Here is a 17,469-nt window from a genome sequence, read left to right on the forward strand (position 1 = left end):
CTTCATGGTGGATCCTGAACAACAACTAGATGTTCCTAGACATTTTCCTTATGGTTCCAAGTGCAAAACAGGTGTTCTTATCTAAAATGTCAATTAGAAAATTATCTGTGGTTGTTAATCTACTGTATATTTTTGTTTGGTATATTTACTAAGTGCACTCTTTTAAAACTTATTCTATAATTTTATGATTCATGTGAATTTTAGCTCAATTTTCAAAGTTCACTAATATTCTCAGTATTTAATGCTAAATGCTTTGCTACACTGTAACTAACCTAAAACCTTTTAGTGACAAATTCCTAATATGTGGAAAAAAGCATACACATAAAGGAATAATATTGTGAAAATGAATTTGTTATGATAAAGAAAAAATAAAGTGGAAACTTTTAGAGTATTACTTCATAGGGCAGATTTTGTAAACTGTCGTATACTGTAAAGGGTTAAATCAGCGTTTTGTGATTTTTAACAGATTTTCTGTGAGTGAAGTTTATTCTTCCAACAATGTCTACTCCATACCCAACCCAACTCACAGCCCTATGACTATTATCTTTGCATTAGTTAAAAAGTTAGTATATAGGCATCAAACAACCTTGGCTGTAACCTATAGACTCTCTATCCATGTATCAGGTTATAGACTGGTTTTTCAAAAGTGAACAATTCTGTGATAAGTTAGAGTACCATTTAGTAATACAGCAACATTGTGTCATTTATTAGCATCATAATTCCTTGTTATGTAAGTTAAATATATCAAGAAAGAAGAGACTATTGCTTTGGGAAAATGTGGTTCAAGTTTTACGGCATATAGTTTTGCTATGTGACAGACAGCTAACTTTTCTTATGAAAAATACATATTTGCATGTAAACAATGATTTGAAAATACTTGAAAAATAAACTTTTAACCCAAATGAATAAATAAGAAATATAAAACAAGCACAAAACCTTACGGAAGTCATAAAATAGTAGGGAAGAGACTAGACGGAAGACATCTGTTTTCCAATTTCAACACTAGAATGACTAAAACTATCTACCTATAGAACTATCTATAGATAGTATACTATCTATACTCTGCTCAACAAGCTCAGAAATTAAATATTTTTAATAATAAAAATCTGTCCTGGTTATAAACCCTGCTGATGAAAATACAATACATATAAAAATGTATAGCCATGTTATTTTCTAGTATAAATTCCTTTGAAACTATAAGTCTTTGGGGAAAAATATAAGGTAAAATTTTCCAGTTTTTCCCCCTTTGAAAAACTCAGGAAAAAAGGAAGATTGAACTAATAAAATTTTATTTCTTAAATATAAATTTGACCTAAAATATTTTCTCAAACTAATTCATGAAACAGCAACTTTTACCAATACCTTTGTATACTCTTAGTTCTCATCCAATATAAATAAAATTTTAAAATCCTTTCATAGTTCTATTAGAAATAAGTAGTAAATTTTGATATATTACACATATACACGTGTGTGTGTGTGTGTGTGTGCGTTTGTGTGTGTTTGTGTGTGTGTTTGTGTGCCTCTGGTCAACTCTAAGGATGACAGACACTGTGTAACAACACCTGGGTCAACTCTTTTAATTTATATACAAAGCAAAGAACAACATTAATGGAGATATACAATGATTATTCAAACAAGCTATACATATGTACAAAGGCAAATAGACACATAACAAAACAGTCTCTGCAGACTGATTGTATATAGTAAGAAAAGATCAAAAGACTTTAAAACCTAAAGGACTTTTGACATACAAACTCTTCTTGAGGAATGTTTGTTTTAAGTGGTTTCAAAAATACAAATTATAGCCAATCAAAACATTGCTTTGGTTGGTCCATTTAAGTATCCAATTCAAAAAGCATATCAAATCTTTTGGGTACTAGGCAGTTTCCAAAGTAGCATGGTAGTATTACTTGTTAAAAGGGTTCTGTTTTCAGTAACAGTACTGAATGGAAAGGGTCTGCAGATTCCAAATTGGAATAAGGTCTATCATATTCTGAAACAAGAATTAAAATGACTTGAGAATGGGCAAATAATAAAGCAAACCAATTAATTATATGGTCATTCTGACCCCAGCTCTTATACAAATTATACATATATTTTGTGTATGTTTGTGAGAGTTGTATGTATGTGAACTGTGTGCATGTGTATTCACATACAAGTATATACTGAAACCTATAGTGGAAAAGGAAAGTAGGGCCAAAAAAAAAAAAAAAAAAGAAAAAGAATAAAGAAAAAACTGAGACCTAAGTATAAATATCTCATTTTAAAGTAAACAATAAGTTTATAGTTAACAAAGATTTTTTTTTCTATTTGAAAACCCATTTTCCTAAAGAACAAAGTAGTAAAAAAAAAAAAAAAAAAAAAAGAGAGGTCACCAAAAGACCAAGATAGGAAACGTAACATGGAATACAAGCTTGAATCTGGGAAACAAGCTCAAAAATCAGCGGGGAAAAAAAAAAGTACTGGTTTTAGAAGTTCAAAATTCAGTGAAACAAACTTTTTGCCAATAGACCTAGGGATATGAGAAATAGAATTAGGGAGAGTTTACACTTACCTATATATCAGCAGATTTTTCTGGAAGAAATCCTTTTTTTTTTTTTTTTTTTTTTTTTAACAACAGTAACATCCAGAGTGACAAATTGCAGGAGATTTAATGTATAAAATTTCTAGGAATTAAAAGCTTAAACTCAAAAATTCTTCATCCATATATGTTATAAGAAATTATAGAATTAAAACTTAATGTACGTCAATTATTTTCAAATGTCCAAATTCTTTTGGAAAAAAATATCAGTTTTACTTTGAAATTGCTCAACTTCTGCTATTCATATGGTCTGATTAGTGACATAAGTAGCAGCTGTTTTTCAACTTCAGTTTCATTCACTACCATTGTTTCCAAATTATCAATCTCTGCTATTAATTATGAATTTAAGACCATATTATTATCAAAAACCTAGAGACCAATCATATATCTGAAAAGAAATACCCATTAAAAATTCTCCCTCCTGTCATTGAGAACTATGCATTGAACATTCCGAATCATTCTAAGCCTCTGAAGAGACTGTAATGATCCATTCATGAGCTGGTATGAAATCAGTGGGAAGCAGAACAACAAAAGCAACTTTAAAAGCAACAAGAAATTATGTACCATATATACACTGTAGCAAATATTTTATATTTGAGAGTCTTTACAGCTTACATTTCCATTCCATTATTACAAGTGATGAAAAACAAAAAATTGCAAGTAGTACGCAAATTATAAATATACAGTCTTCCCACTTCACTAACCAAATTCCTACTTTCCAGTGTAACTTCCCAATTTATGCAGGAAACCTCCTGCAAGGCTGAAACTGATTAGAAAATTCTTTATAGTTTAAAATAGCTCTTTCTCATTTTTAGAGAAGTCAAATACTCAACCATCAAAATTAAGAATAAATTGAATTGTCACAGTCCATTACAGTTATTGTTGCTAGATCCACCTCATTTGCAGATGTCCAAACTATAAAATGAATAATTCTTTCTCTTCAAATTCATCTGTTCTTAAAATGCTACTTAAAACTTTGGTTGTTTTCCTGTAATATAAAAGAAAAAGTTAATTTATCAATTGATTGAATACGGTTTTTACTAATTAGTCCATCAAACCAAATACTGTGAATGTACCAGGTGTTTACAGATTTAAATGCATGTTAACACAGAAACTATTAAAGTAACTAGAACTGTCAAGTAACAAAATGGCTCATGTTTTAAAAATATATGTAATTCATTTTAAAATATATTAAATTGTATTCCAAACCTGTTGTTCTGTTTCTGTGGCACCTAGTTTTAAAAAATGTATTAATGTGTAAATCAAAAGTAAAATGAATTCTAATGTGTAAGTTTGTTTTAAAAAGTGTATGTCAAGCTTTTATTTACACAATAAAATGTTATTAAAGGTGGAAAGTCTACAAATGAAACAGTGACTATAGTTTATATAGCACTGAAGTTTAAATTTATTCTTACAGACCATGGATTACATATCCCAAAGATCTTTGAACAGGTGGAAAAGTTGAAATATCAAGTACATTTTTTCTTATTTAATATTCCTGTATGAGAAGTATTATACAAAATTTTAATTCCTGCTCTAATTAACTTTAAAAAGAATTGGCTAGAGATTTAAAGTTAGGGAGTTTAAGAAATATTAACATAAACTATGAACAACATAACGTTTTTTTAAAATTATAATTTGAGGAAAAAAATACTATGAATTCCAAAGAATTAGAATACCAAAAATGGAGATAGGAGGTAGTACCACATATCTCTCATTTGAACTTTTCTCAGTATACCTATATCCTGAATCTCATATCAGAAGAGTCCTAGCTGCCTTTACCTATATAAAGGTATTTACAAAAACTCTAATAGAAAGTTAAATTCCAGTCAAATGTAAGTAGAGACCATAAAGAATGGGAATCATTTACTAAGAGCAAATGAGAGAAAAGTATCATACTCAGTAATCTCATGCATTATTTTATTAATCCTAACAGTCAGAGATTATCATCCTTATCAGCAACTGCAAAACTAAGGTTCAATGACGTTAAGTGACTTGTCCAAGTTTGAACTGCCAGTACACAGAATGGAGCTACAATTTGAAGCCATGTCTGATGACAAAATCCATGTCCTTTCCATGCATATCCTAAGAGATGCATGTATGTATTCATTATGTGTATTTATTTAGATGGAATTTGATAAGGTAACAGAAATATAAAGGGCTAAGAACAGCAAAGACATGTTAAAGAAAAATACATGAGATGATTTGTTATAATGTATAAAAAGACTAATTGAACAGAATGGATAGCCCATTAACAGACCACGCATATATTGCCACAAAGATGTCAGAGAAGTACCATTTCAATAAATATTTTTAAAATGACTGGATATCCATGTAGAAAAAGGTAAAACTTGATGCCCACCTCACATCATAGAGTAAAATTAATTCCAGGTGGCAAATATAATTTAATTGAAAAAATAAAACTTTTAGAGTATTGGATAATATTTTCATGACCTTCCAATTAAAAATATTTCTTAAACAAAATACAGCTATTCCATTCTAATTTTTAGACAGTTACTTTATAATAATTGGTTTATTATACCTTTAGATTTTTGTAGTTTTCTGAATTACCTGTATCTTATAATAAGGAAGGTTAAAAATCTAGAGGTAGAGTCTGATGAAAATGTTAAAGAAAAATATTTTTAATATAATATTACAATATAAACTTAGAAAACTACTTACTGGTTTTTGCAGTACAATGGGATGATCAGGCAGAAAGTCTGGTTTTTTTCTGCAGATGGAAACACTTGAGAGCTTCAACAGGAAATCTCTGCTGTATTTAATTCTCTCTGTAGATATTAAACATCAAATGTAATGTTATGAAATGTAGAGCTGTCTAGATCACTTTTTGGTTTATTTTTTTCTGGATGTCCTCTATTATTTTATAAAATGATGAGTAGTGTGTCTATGCAAAAGAGGAGGAGAAAAAGGCTTTGAAAAGCATCTACTTCCTCCAATTCTCCTTTTACATAGAAAGAAAACCAAGTAACCAAGGAAAAATGAAAGAAATATAATTAGGAAAATGGGGAATGCATGGCTTTTTTCATCTGGTTATTCAGGTCTAGTAAAATGATCTTCTATAAAGTATAACCACAGTAAAAACTATTAGGCAATTCAGATCCTGCCAAAATGTTACTTTAATGAGCCTATCAAGTCTCAATCAATACTAAAAACTTAACACAATAAAAATAAATTCAATTCAAGAAACATTTATTGTACATCTTACTATGTATCAGGAACTGTGCTAGGTAATAATGAATAGGACCCAAGATAGGGCCCTTATCTTCAAGGAGAACAATGTTTCAAATATCTGCAGATTTCAAATCAGAAATGATTACCAGAAACGATCACCAAGACAGATTATATGCTGTCCCAGAAGGAATGGAATAATATGTTTAATGTTCTAAAAGAAAAGAACAGTAACCAAGAATTTCATGTCCAGTGGGGGGAAAAAACCGCTCAGAAATGCATGTGAAGGAAAGACATTTTCAGATAAAGTAAAATTGAAAGAATTCATCACCAGCAGATGTGATCTTCAGGAAATACTAAAGGAAGTTCTACAGGCTAAAGGGAATTATACTAGATGGAAACTTTACTGTTGAGAAATAAAGAGCAAAAGAGATGATAAATAGGTGGGTAAGTATAACAGATTCCTTTTTTTCTCTAAGTTTTGTTTTAAGAAATATGTATTACTGTTAAAGTAAAAGCAGCCACAGATGATATATAGATGAAGGATGTGGCTATGTTTCAATACATTTTTATTTATAAAAACAGGAATTGGTCTGTAAGCCATAGTTTACTGACCCCCTAAACATTACATTAAAGACTACAAATTGACAGAGTGGATTTAAAAAATAAGAAGACCCTAGTATATGTTGTCTACAAGAGACACATATTAAATATAAAGGCATGTAAGTTGAAAGTAAATGGATATAAAAAATGCAAAGACTAGGAAAAAGAAGGGTTGAATTACTATCCTATCTTCCTATCAACTAACAGGTAACAATTATCAATGTGTTGTTCCTAATACACAGTTCTGAAATACATCAAGGAAAATTTAACTTATCAGAAATTTTGGGTCTGGCTTCTTTCATGTAACATTTTTGAGGTTCATCCTTAATCTGGAACATTCTATGTAGCCAAACCATCAATCAAGTGTGAGAACAGAATAAAGATATTTTCAAATACACAAACTCAAAGAATTCACCAACCCAATACCCTTTTTTCATGAAACTCCTGGAGAATGTACTTGAGCAAAATAAGGACATAAATCAATAAAGAAGAAAACATAAAACTCAAGAAATGGAGGTAAGTGATGTCAGGTAAAACAGCCAAGTAGAGAACTCTAAAAGTCTTTCCTCCACAAAAACAAGTATGCTCATAAAAACTGTCAGAATCAACTTTCTCAGAACCCCGGACTCTAACCCAGAGCCTGTAAAAACCAGGGGAATGCTTAGTGAACAAAAAAATAGCTAAATTTGGGAAAAAAATTGTGGCATTTAACTTACCTGGGACCATCCCCCAGATAGGCCATGGCCTTGAAAACAACAGCCCTCATTACTTTTACAGGTTCCCAGAACTGGAGGGAGTAGTATAGACTTCATTCTCAAAAAATTATGATTATTTGTTTTGACCTTTCTGGTGGTTCCCTGAGGAACCATTCTGAGAAGCTTGCCTGTACTTCACACCTAACTAAGAATTCTCCTAGCATTAAAGCTGCTGCCCAAAATCCATTTGTCCAAACATTTACAGGAAAATGTATTAGTTGCTTCCACCTGAGACAAGGGATAACAATTGGAGCAAACATTAGGCATACCAAAAAGCTTGGGAGGAAAAACTGAAAAAACAAGATGCTTTGAGGAAGAAGGGCACTGAAAGAATCCCAAATATTCTTTATAGAAGCCCACATGCATGTCAAAGCTAGGCTCATGTTCACAGAAAAACTTGAGAAGATCCTAAGCACTCACTCCTGGCTGACTTTCAGATTCCTACCAAGCAGGAAATGAAGGTGAAGGCAGAATTAAGGCAATACATCAAAATACATAGAGGCCTATGCAAAGGCTGAAAGAGAGGCTTCTTTGTTTTTCAGTTTGGTATGGTTGTAGCCATTGAAGGAAATTATGTCAAATCACTAGCTGACCACTAAGATAACATAATAGAGACTTCCATGGTCATTCATGACAAAGAATATAGATTTTACAGTATTAGTTTGGAAAAGTCACTAAGCTACAACAACTACTACAACAAAGAGCAACAACAAACCCAAGGGAAGAAAGAAAATCTGATTTCCAGAGCAGCCACATTATAACATTCAAAATGTCCAGTTCTCAACCACCACAACAAAAATTATAAAGCACGCAATGAATGAAGAAAGTATGGGCTCATTCATTGGAAAAAAAGAAATAGAAATTTTCACCAAGGAAGCCAAGACATTGAATTTACTTGAGAAAGACTTTCAATAAACTATTTTAAATATGCTCAAAGAGCTAAAGAAAATTATGAGAGGAGTGTCTCATTAAATAGAGAATATCTATAAAGAGATGGAACTTATAAGAAGCCAGATAGAAATTATTGAGAAGTACAATAACAGAAGTAAAAAATTCACAAGAGGGTTTCAACAGCAGATTTGAGCAGGCAGAAGAAAGAATCAGCAAATTTAAAAGTAATTCAATTGACATTATTCAGTCTGAGGAGCAGAAAGAAAAAATAATAAAGAAAATGAACAGAGTCTAAGACACTTATGGGTTACCATCAAGCATACCAACAAATATATAATGGGAGTGCCAGGAGGAGAGAGAGAAAAAGGAGAAGAAATGGCATTTGAAGAAATCGTGGAATAACATTTCCAAAATTTAACAACAAAAAAAGAATCTATACATCTAAGAAGTTCAACAAACTACAAATAGAATGCAGACAACCCCCAACTTCTGATGGTTTGACTTACAATTGTTTGACTTTATGATGATGTGAAAGCAATTCAAGGTTTCAGACTTTAAGCACTGGTGATTCTCTGACCAAAGACTCTCTGGGCCAAAGACTCTCATACCAACTTATTATATTTTCAACTTATGATGGGTTTATTGGGAACTAATCCCACCATAAGTTAAGGAGCATCTATCTGTATACTAAAAGAGATTCTTCACACATAGATACATCGTAATCAATCTGTTAAAATCAATGAAAATCTTGAGGTCAGAAAGACAGTAGCAATTCATCACTTTACAAGGGATTCTCTATCAGATAAACAGCTGATTTCTCATCAGAAACTATGGATGTCAGAAGTCATGGGATGACATATTTAAAGTGCTGAAATCAAAAAACGTGTCAATCAAAAAATCTATACCTGACAAAAGCTCCTTCAAAAATGAAGCAGAAATGGAGACATTCACAGATAACCAAATACTGACAGAGTTTACTGCTTGTAAACCTGTCTTACAAGAAATGCTAAAGGGAATCTTTCAGACTTAAAGGATAGTACGCGACTAAAATCCACATGAGGAAATAAAGAACACCAGTAAATGTAACTACACAGGCAAATATAAAAGTATCAATAAATTTTCAGTATGAAATTCATCCTTTTCTCCTATATGATTTAAAAGACAAGTGCATAAAAATGCATAATTATAAATCTAGGTCAATAGATGACAGAATGTGTATAAAGATGTAATTTATGACAATAACAACATAAAGGTGACTTTAGAGATCTATATAGGAGCAATGTTTCATATAACATTGGAAGTAAGTTGATATTAATTCAAACTAGTTTGTTATATATTAAATTAATACCCAACACAGCAATTAGAAACATAAAAAATATAGTAAACTAAAAGGAAATAAAAATAGTACACTAGAAAATATCTATTAAACACAAAAAACAGTAATGGAGGAATCAAGTAACAAAAAAAGACATACAGAAGACAAATAGCAAAATGGGAGGATTGAGTCCTTTTTAAATCAGTTAATTCCATTAAATGTAAATGCACTAACTTTTTCAATTATTATAAAAGGCAGAGATTGGTAGAATGAATTTTTTAAAATCATCTCATTATATTCTGTCCAAAAGAGACTCATTTTGGATCCAATGACAAAAATAAGTTGAAACTGAAAGACTGTAAAAGATATTCAATTCAAGCAGTAACCAAAAGACAGCTGAAGGGAGTATACTAATATTAGACAAAAATAGACATTAAGACAAAAATTGTTATAAGAGACAATGGACATTTATACAATGATAAAAGCATCAATTAATCAAGAAGATATAACAATTATAAGCACATGTATACCCAACAACAGAAAGAAAAACACAGAATTAAGCATAGAAATGGACATTTTAACATTAGTAACTGGAGACTACAATATTCCATGCTCAATATTGGATAGGAAAACTTAACAGAAGATCAACAAGGAAACAGAACGTGAACACTACAATCCAACTAACCTAATTACATATATACAACACTTTACCCAACAACAGCAGAATATACATTCTTCTGAAGCACACATGGAACCAGAGCACGCATGTTCCACACACATGGAACATTCTCCGGGATGAACTCATATGTTAGCCCACAAAACAGTCTCAATAAATTTAAAAAGATTCAAATCATACAAAGTATGCCCTATGACAACACTGAAATAAAACTAGAAATCAAAACCAGAAGTAAACTGGAAAATTCACCACTATGTGTAAATTAAAACACACTCTTATACAACCAATGCATCAAAGAATAAACAACAGGGGACTTAGAAAATATGTGACAAATGAAACAAAGTCACAACATATCAAAATTTATGAGATGAAGCAAAAACAGTGTTCAGAGCATAGTTTATAGCTATAAACGTCTTATTAAAAAAGAAGAAATAACTCAGTATCTAACATTACACACTAAGGAACTAGGAGAAAAGAGCAAACTAAATCAAATACTAGAAAAAATGAACTAAATAATAAAGATCAGAGTGAAGATAAATGAAATAGAGAATATAAAAAACAACAGAGAAAATCAGCAAAACCAAAAGTTGGTTATTTGAAAAGACAAAAACTAACAAACCTTTACCAAGACTGATTAGGAAAAAATGACTCAAATTACTAAAATCATAAACAACAGTGGTCTTGCATCCTGCAACTTTAATTTATTTTTATTAGCTCTAATAGTTTATGTGAATTCCCTACGATCTTCTATATATACAGATGCTTCTCAACTTACAATGGAGTTATATCCTAATAAACCCATTTTAAGTTAAAAATAGCAAAAGATGAAAATGCATGGCTAACTAGGAGTGGCACCTTGCTGATGCTGCCCAGCATCATGAGAAAAGTACAGTTTCTACTGAACAGATATTGTTTTTGAACTATTGTAAAATCAAAAAATTATAGGTCAAACCATCCTAATTGGTGATCATCTGGGTAGGACTGTGTTCTCTGTGAATAGAGATGCTTTTACTTCATCTTTCCCAATTTAAATACCATTTATTTCTTTTTCTTGCCTAATTGCTATGGCTAGAACTTTCAACATAACATTGAATAAAAACAGTGAAAGTGGACGCCCTTATCTTGTTCTTGATAGCATGTTTTGTCAAATGCTTTTTCTTCAATTGAGATGATCATGTGCTTTCCCCTGAATCTTGTTAATGTGGTGTATTATTACTGATTTTGATATGTTGACTCACCCTTGCATTATTGAGATTAATCCCACTTGGACATGGTATTACTGATTTTGATATGTTGACTCACCCTTGCATTATTGAGATTAATCCCACTTGGACATGGTATATAATCTTTTTGCTATGTTTATAGTAAAAAGTTGTTAGTATTTTATTGAGGATTTTTGTATCTATATTTGAAGGGATATTGGCTATAGTTTTCTTTTCTTCTGATGTCTTTGGCTTTGGGTATCAGAATAATACTGGCCTCACTGGAAGTGTTACCCCTCTTCATATTTTTGGGGAATAGTTTGAGGATTCGTGTTAACTGTTCTTTAAATGTTTAGTAGAATTTACTGGTGAGAAGCCATCTAGTCCCGAACTTTTCTTTGTTGCGAGGTTTTTAATTACTGATACAATCTTCTTACTTGGTACAGGTTTGCTCAGATTTTCTATTTCTTCTTGAGTTAGTTTTGGTAAATTCTGTGTTCCTAATAACTTGTATTTTATCTAGGTTATCTAGGTTTTGGCATACAACTAACTGTTCATAATAGTCTCATAATATTTTTCATTTTCATAAATTCATAGTAATGTTCCCCATGAAATAAATTTATTTTATATATGATCAATGAATAACAAAAAGATTCCATTTACAATAACATCAAAAAGAATACAGTACTTAGGAATAAATTTAACCAAGGAGGTATATGACTTGTACACCAAAAACTGGAAAATATTGCTAAAATAACTTAAAGAATACCTAAATGGGAAGATTTCTTATGTTTATGGATTGTGAGATTTAATATTGTTAAGTTGGCAATATTCCTCTCGAAGTGATCTATAGATTCAATGCTATCCCTATCAAATTTCTAATGGCCTCTTTTGCAGACATGGAAACATTGATCTTAAAATATCAAATGGAACTGCAAAGACCCCTAAATAGCCAAAACAATTTGGAAAAAGAACAAAGTTGGAAGACTTAACACTTCCCAATTTTAATAGTTACTACAAAGCTATAGTAATAAAAAAAAGTGTGATACTGACGTAAGGACAGGCATATAAAACAGGAGAACAGAATTAAGAGTCCAGGAATAAACACATTAAACACATACACCTATGGTCAACTGATTTTCAATGAAGGTGCCAAGACCATTCAATGAAAAAAGAATAGCCTGTTTTACAAATTATGATGGGACAAGTGGATACACAAATGACAAACAATGAAGCTGGACTTTTATTTCCCATCATATGTAAAAATTAACTCAAAATAGATCAAAGACCTAAATGCAAGAGCTAAAACTATAAAACTCTTAGAATGAAACAGGGGTAAATCTTAATGACCTTAGATTTGGCAACGACTTCTTAGATCTGACAACAAAAACATGAGCAACAAAAGGAAAAACAGTTAAAATTCATCAAAGCTAAAAAAAATTGTGCATTAAAACACACTATCAAGAGAATAACACAAGCTCCAGTAGAGAATGAAAAGACAACATATATATATATATATATGCACACAGTGGAAAGAGAACAGTAGCAGGAAGGAGAATAACAGATAATAGATAAGAGTCTAATATCCCGAAGTCTTGTAACTCAATAACAAAACAACTCAATAACAAACAACCCAGTTAAAATATTGTTAAACAACTTGAATAAAGGATGTATCCAAAAAACAAATAGAAATAGCCAACAAGCACACGAAAAAACAGTATCATAATCATAAGAAAATGCAAATCAAAACCATAATGAGATACCACTTGTCACCCACTAGGATTGCTTATAATAAAAAGATATAATAATACCAAGAATATTGAGAGATTGGAAACCCTAGTACCTTGCAACTAAGAATGTAAAACGGTAGAACCGCTGTGAAAAACAATTTGGCAGTTCCTTAAAATGTTAAAACACAGAACTACCAATGATCCAGCAAGTCGGCTCCTAGGTATATGCCTGAGAGAAATGAAAACAAAGGTGAAACAAAAACTTGTATGCAAATGTCCACAGCAATATTATTCACAATAGCCAAAGAGTGAAAACAACTCAAATGTGTATCAGTTGAGAAATGGATAAACAAAATGTGGTATAATCCACACAATGGAATATTATTTAGTCATAAAAAATAAAGTATTAATAGTGCTAAAACATGATAACCTTGAAAATCTTATGGAAAGTGATAGAAGCCAGACACAAAAGGTCACATATTGTTCACAAGAGAAAGGTAAATGTGATGGATATCTCAATCACTCTTATTTGATCATTACACATTGTACATAGTAATCAAAATATCACATGTACCCTCAATTATTTTAATTGATATAAAATATGTACAGCTATTATATATCAATTTAAAAAATAAATTGAAAAAAGTGACATATTGTGTGATTCCATTTATATGATATGGCCAGATAGCTAAATCCAAAGAGACAGAAATAGATTAGTGTCTACCACACGGCCTAAGTAGAGAGAAGAGAAAGTAGTAACAGCTTAATGAGTAAGAGGTTTCTCTCTAGGGTGATAAAAATGTCCTGGAATTAGTAGTGCTGTACAACATTGTGAATGTACTAAAAGCCATTTAATTGTATATTTTAAAATGGTTAAAATGGTGACTGGGTGAACTCCACTTCAATTTTTTAAAAAAGAAACCAAAGGATTATAAAGGGATATCCCAAGATAATAGCAAAGGTCCACTCCAGAAAAATAGCTGTACAGCAGTACTAAAGAACAACTAGTCCATATTGGAATAGGATTATGGAGTATTCTGAAAGGAATGTCCCATCTAAGAAAAAAAAGAACTGATATACTTGAGCATAAATAGTATACACAAGTGTGGCAGAGTTGTTGGAGCATTTTAAGAAAAGAGTTAACAATAGATAACACAGAAACATAAGGGAAACATTCACTTTAGAAAAAATGATAAATTGTATAAAAAGGGAGATATGCACCTCTTGGCTAAGCAGTTATATTTTACACAGTCACAGTAGTATAAAGAGTGAGTAACATTTTAATTGAAACTTGTTAAATAACTATGTGGTGGGGGAGATGAAAGGGTGAAGAACTGAAGGAACTGATGTGAGAGACTTAAGTTCTCATTTACCAAGATAAAACATCAATATAAAGTTTTCAAAAATTGAGAAATTTAGAAATACTTATATTTAGAAATATGTGGATAAATATTAGAAGAAAAAATTAATCGTCTCTTCATACTTCAAACTTTTAAACTACATACATTAATTGACAAAAATTTGGAAACTAAATTAAATCATTTTATTTTATTTTTAAAATAGGTAGTGTGGCAGAGACTATTGGTTCTCCCCTAGAGCAGTTCTTTCTTTTTGTTTCAGTAATAGAATTTTTGTTTCAGTAATTAAATAGTTATTACTGAATAGCAATTCAGTAATAACTGTATTGCTAAAGACTATGTTTCCCAGTCTACCCTGCCAATAGGCACAGTATGACCAAGTTCTGGCAATGTGATGTAAGTGGAAGTACTATGTGCAACTTCTGGGTCATAATCTTAAGGCAAACTTCCTTCCCCCTTTCCTCCTTCCTAATGGCTACACAGGAACATCATGGCAGGAACAGAGGCAGTTATCTTGGGACCATGAGATGGAAGCCATGTGTTGATGGCATAGTAATAAGATAAGAGAACAGTGGGAAAATAGAAACTTCACAGGGCAAAATCACAAAATCTAGTAATAAACTCCTATCTTGTTTAAGCCATTGTATTCTGGTCTCTCCTTGAAAGCAGTCAAACTGGTAGCCTGACTCATATAGATAGAAATCAATCTAAAAATATATAATAAAATTTCATATAATATAGGTTTGCATCTAAGCGATACAGTAATATTAACTGTATATGAATGCTAAGACATTCAATGATAAAATTGGGAATTATGATAAAATTTTACCTTTTTTAACTGGAGACTGATGTTGCTGTTGTTCATTAAGACCTTGAGAAAAGGCTTGCATTCCATTCGTCTTACACTGTTAAACATGAAGAAAATGAACTTTTTAACTCATGTTTTAAAATTTTATATAATTAGTTTAACTACCCAAAAATATTTTCCTAATAATATACGCATTTAGTAGGAGCTAAGTAATAAGCAATCATTATAAGTCTGCTTATTTAAAATGAGCAACAAAAACATCTTTCAAAATATATTCACATATATCTACAGTTTTTTGGCATTATTATAAGTATTATTGAAAAGGAATATAAAACTAAAGATGAATTTTATTGTCCTAAAGATAAATAATTCCATAGTCATTAAAAGTACTTTTTTCTTGACAAAAATGCCATTTGGAAAAAAAATTTAATAGATGAAAACAAAACATTTTTATTCACAAAAATTCTGCAAGAATACTATTTACTTTTTAAATCTCTGAAGTAAAGACTGATGTCGCTTTATAAGCCTATGGACTATTTCACCTAATGCCTTGGAAATAAGAGAAATAAGAAAAATTGATGTTATCCAATGAGACAAAGAAAATCAGAAACACTGGCAGAGTTCTATGTCTTGAAGAGAGACGCCTTAGTGCAGAGTTTTTCCAGTCTCACTTGCAAGACCATCTTTTTTATAAGATTGGCTAAGCTAATCTTGATGATATTTTAAAAATTCATTTTTACCTAAATCCTTTTCTTCTGATCCCATACTCACCAGGACATACTCAGATTCAATTTAGCTTTCCATAAATCTCCCTAGAAGTAAACAATATACCAGTTGTACCAATAAGAGGAACCCAGAACATAAGACATAAAGATTTCTCATTATAAAATAATTGGTGTTCTGATTTTATAAATCAGTTTTACAAACTTGGTTAATACTATCTACCCTGAGAGATTATCTCCTCTTGTGCTGACAAAAATCAGTTTGCAAACCATCCCTGAATTAAGGTAAATCTCAATGAAAGTAGGTTTCTTTGGAAACATCTATCCTTAAAAATAAATATCTGTGCTCCATCAATCATTGTATTGACAAGTTGTAAGCCATTCCTTAAATTTCTGTGAATGCTAACTACTCCCCCTAAAGGCAGTAGGACTAATTATCTAATGCTGACACAATAAAGTCTATGGAGATAATTCCACACTATTGAAACAAGAATGTCATCAGAAAAAAAAATCAAGTTTTAGTAGAGCTTTTTAAGTAGAGATAGAAAAAATGGAAAATGCCTAAGATTTGGGTTCTCCAAAGTTCTTCTAGACTGTTGTATTTAATTAACTATAAAATGGTATTCTAAAAATTAAAAAAAAGACTATTTCTTACCTCTGGAAATTTTAGCAGATGCACATTTCACTAAGTGTGTAACATCTACTTAAATGCAAGATCTAAAATCAGACTTGAAGGTAAAATTGTACTTTGTCATGTCTGTACATATTAAAAACTTAAAATACTGATTATTTCAAATAATAGCATGTAAAAAGTACACCTACAAAAAGTTTTATACAGTGATTATCTATATGTTATCTCATTTAATTATAATCCTATAAGGAATAAGGCAAGTGTTATGATCACTATGTTATAGGTAAGGAAAATCAGACCAGAAAAGTTTGGTGACCAAGCCAAAAGTACACAGATAAGAAACAGCTGAGCTAGGTTTTGAAACTCAAGGCTACTATGTAAATTTGTGAAGGGTATGCATCTAAAGGGTTATCATTCACCACATAAATGTTGTATATTTTCTAGCAGATAGCAGCAAAGTATCTTACTCAAAAAAACAAAAACAAACAAACAAACAAAAAAAACCACGTGTATTTTCTATAATTTTTCATTCCTCTTCTAATTCTTGCAAAGTTGCCAAATGGGTAGTAGTGGACCTGTTAAACTCATCCATTTAACAAACACAGAGTGCCTATGACATGACAAGCACTGTGCTTTGTGTCAGGAAATACAAAGATGAACATGACATTCCAGTATCTGTTCTCAGAGACTCACAAACTAAAAGGCAGAAAAATAAAAAAGCAAATCATAATAAAATCTGAGAAGCTCTGTAATAAAGATATGCAGAAAGTACAATAAAAGAACTGAGTCAGGGTATCAAACTTGGCTTAGAAATGCCAGGAAAGGCTTTACATAGGAGATGATGCTTATATTGACTCTTGAAGGATCAGTAGGAGTTAGACTGGCAAACTAATGAAAAATTAATGTTTATGGAATAAAATAATAGCCTTGTACTGAAGAGCATAGGAAAATACGGCTAGTTCAGGAAATGGAAAAGGTTAAACAGAGGAGTAAAGCAGGATAAGCATC

General features: G+C 31.1%; 2 protein-coding genes across 2 annotated transcripts in view; one reads left to right on the plus strand and one right to left on the minus strand.

Annotated features, from left to right (window-relative positions):
• Positions 1 to 3,950, plus strand: part of NECAB1 (N-terminal EF-hand calcium binding protein 1) — a 175,122-nt gene extending 171,172 nt beyond the window's left edge. The window contains exon 13 of the mRNA XM_005563673.5: positions 1 to 3,950. Within this exon, the coding sequence (XP_005563730.3) occupies positions 1 to 29 (29 nt within the window). The 3' untranslated portion in view covers positions 30 to 3,950.
• The window catches only part of C8H8orf88 (chromosome 8 C8orf88 homolog), a 27,723-nt gene continuing 11,807 nt past the window's right edge, over positions 1,554 to 17,469 (minus strand). Inside the window, exons 4-6 of the mRNA XM_005563674.4 lie at positions 15,130 to 15,205; positions 5,264 to 5,370; positions 1,554 to 3,569 (exon numbers count right to left, since the gene is read on the minus strand). Coding sequence (XP_005563731.1) covers positions 3,546 to 3,569; positions 5,264 to 5,370; positions 15,130 to 15,205 — 207 coding nt within the window. The 3' untranslated portion in view covers positions 1,554 to 3,545. The remainder of the gene's footprint in view (positions 3,570 to 5,263; positions 5,371 to 15,129; positions 15,206 to 17,469) is intronic.

Source organism: Macaca fascicularis, chromosome 8 (genome assembly GCF_037993035.2).
Source record: "Macaca fascicularis isolate 582-1 chromosome 8, T2T-MFA8v1.1".
NCBI classification, from domain to species: Eukaryota; Metazoa; Chordata; class Mammalia; order Primates; family Cercopithecidae; genus Macaca; species Macaca fascicularis.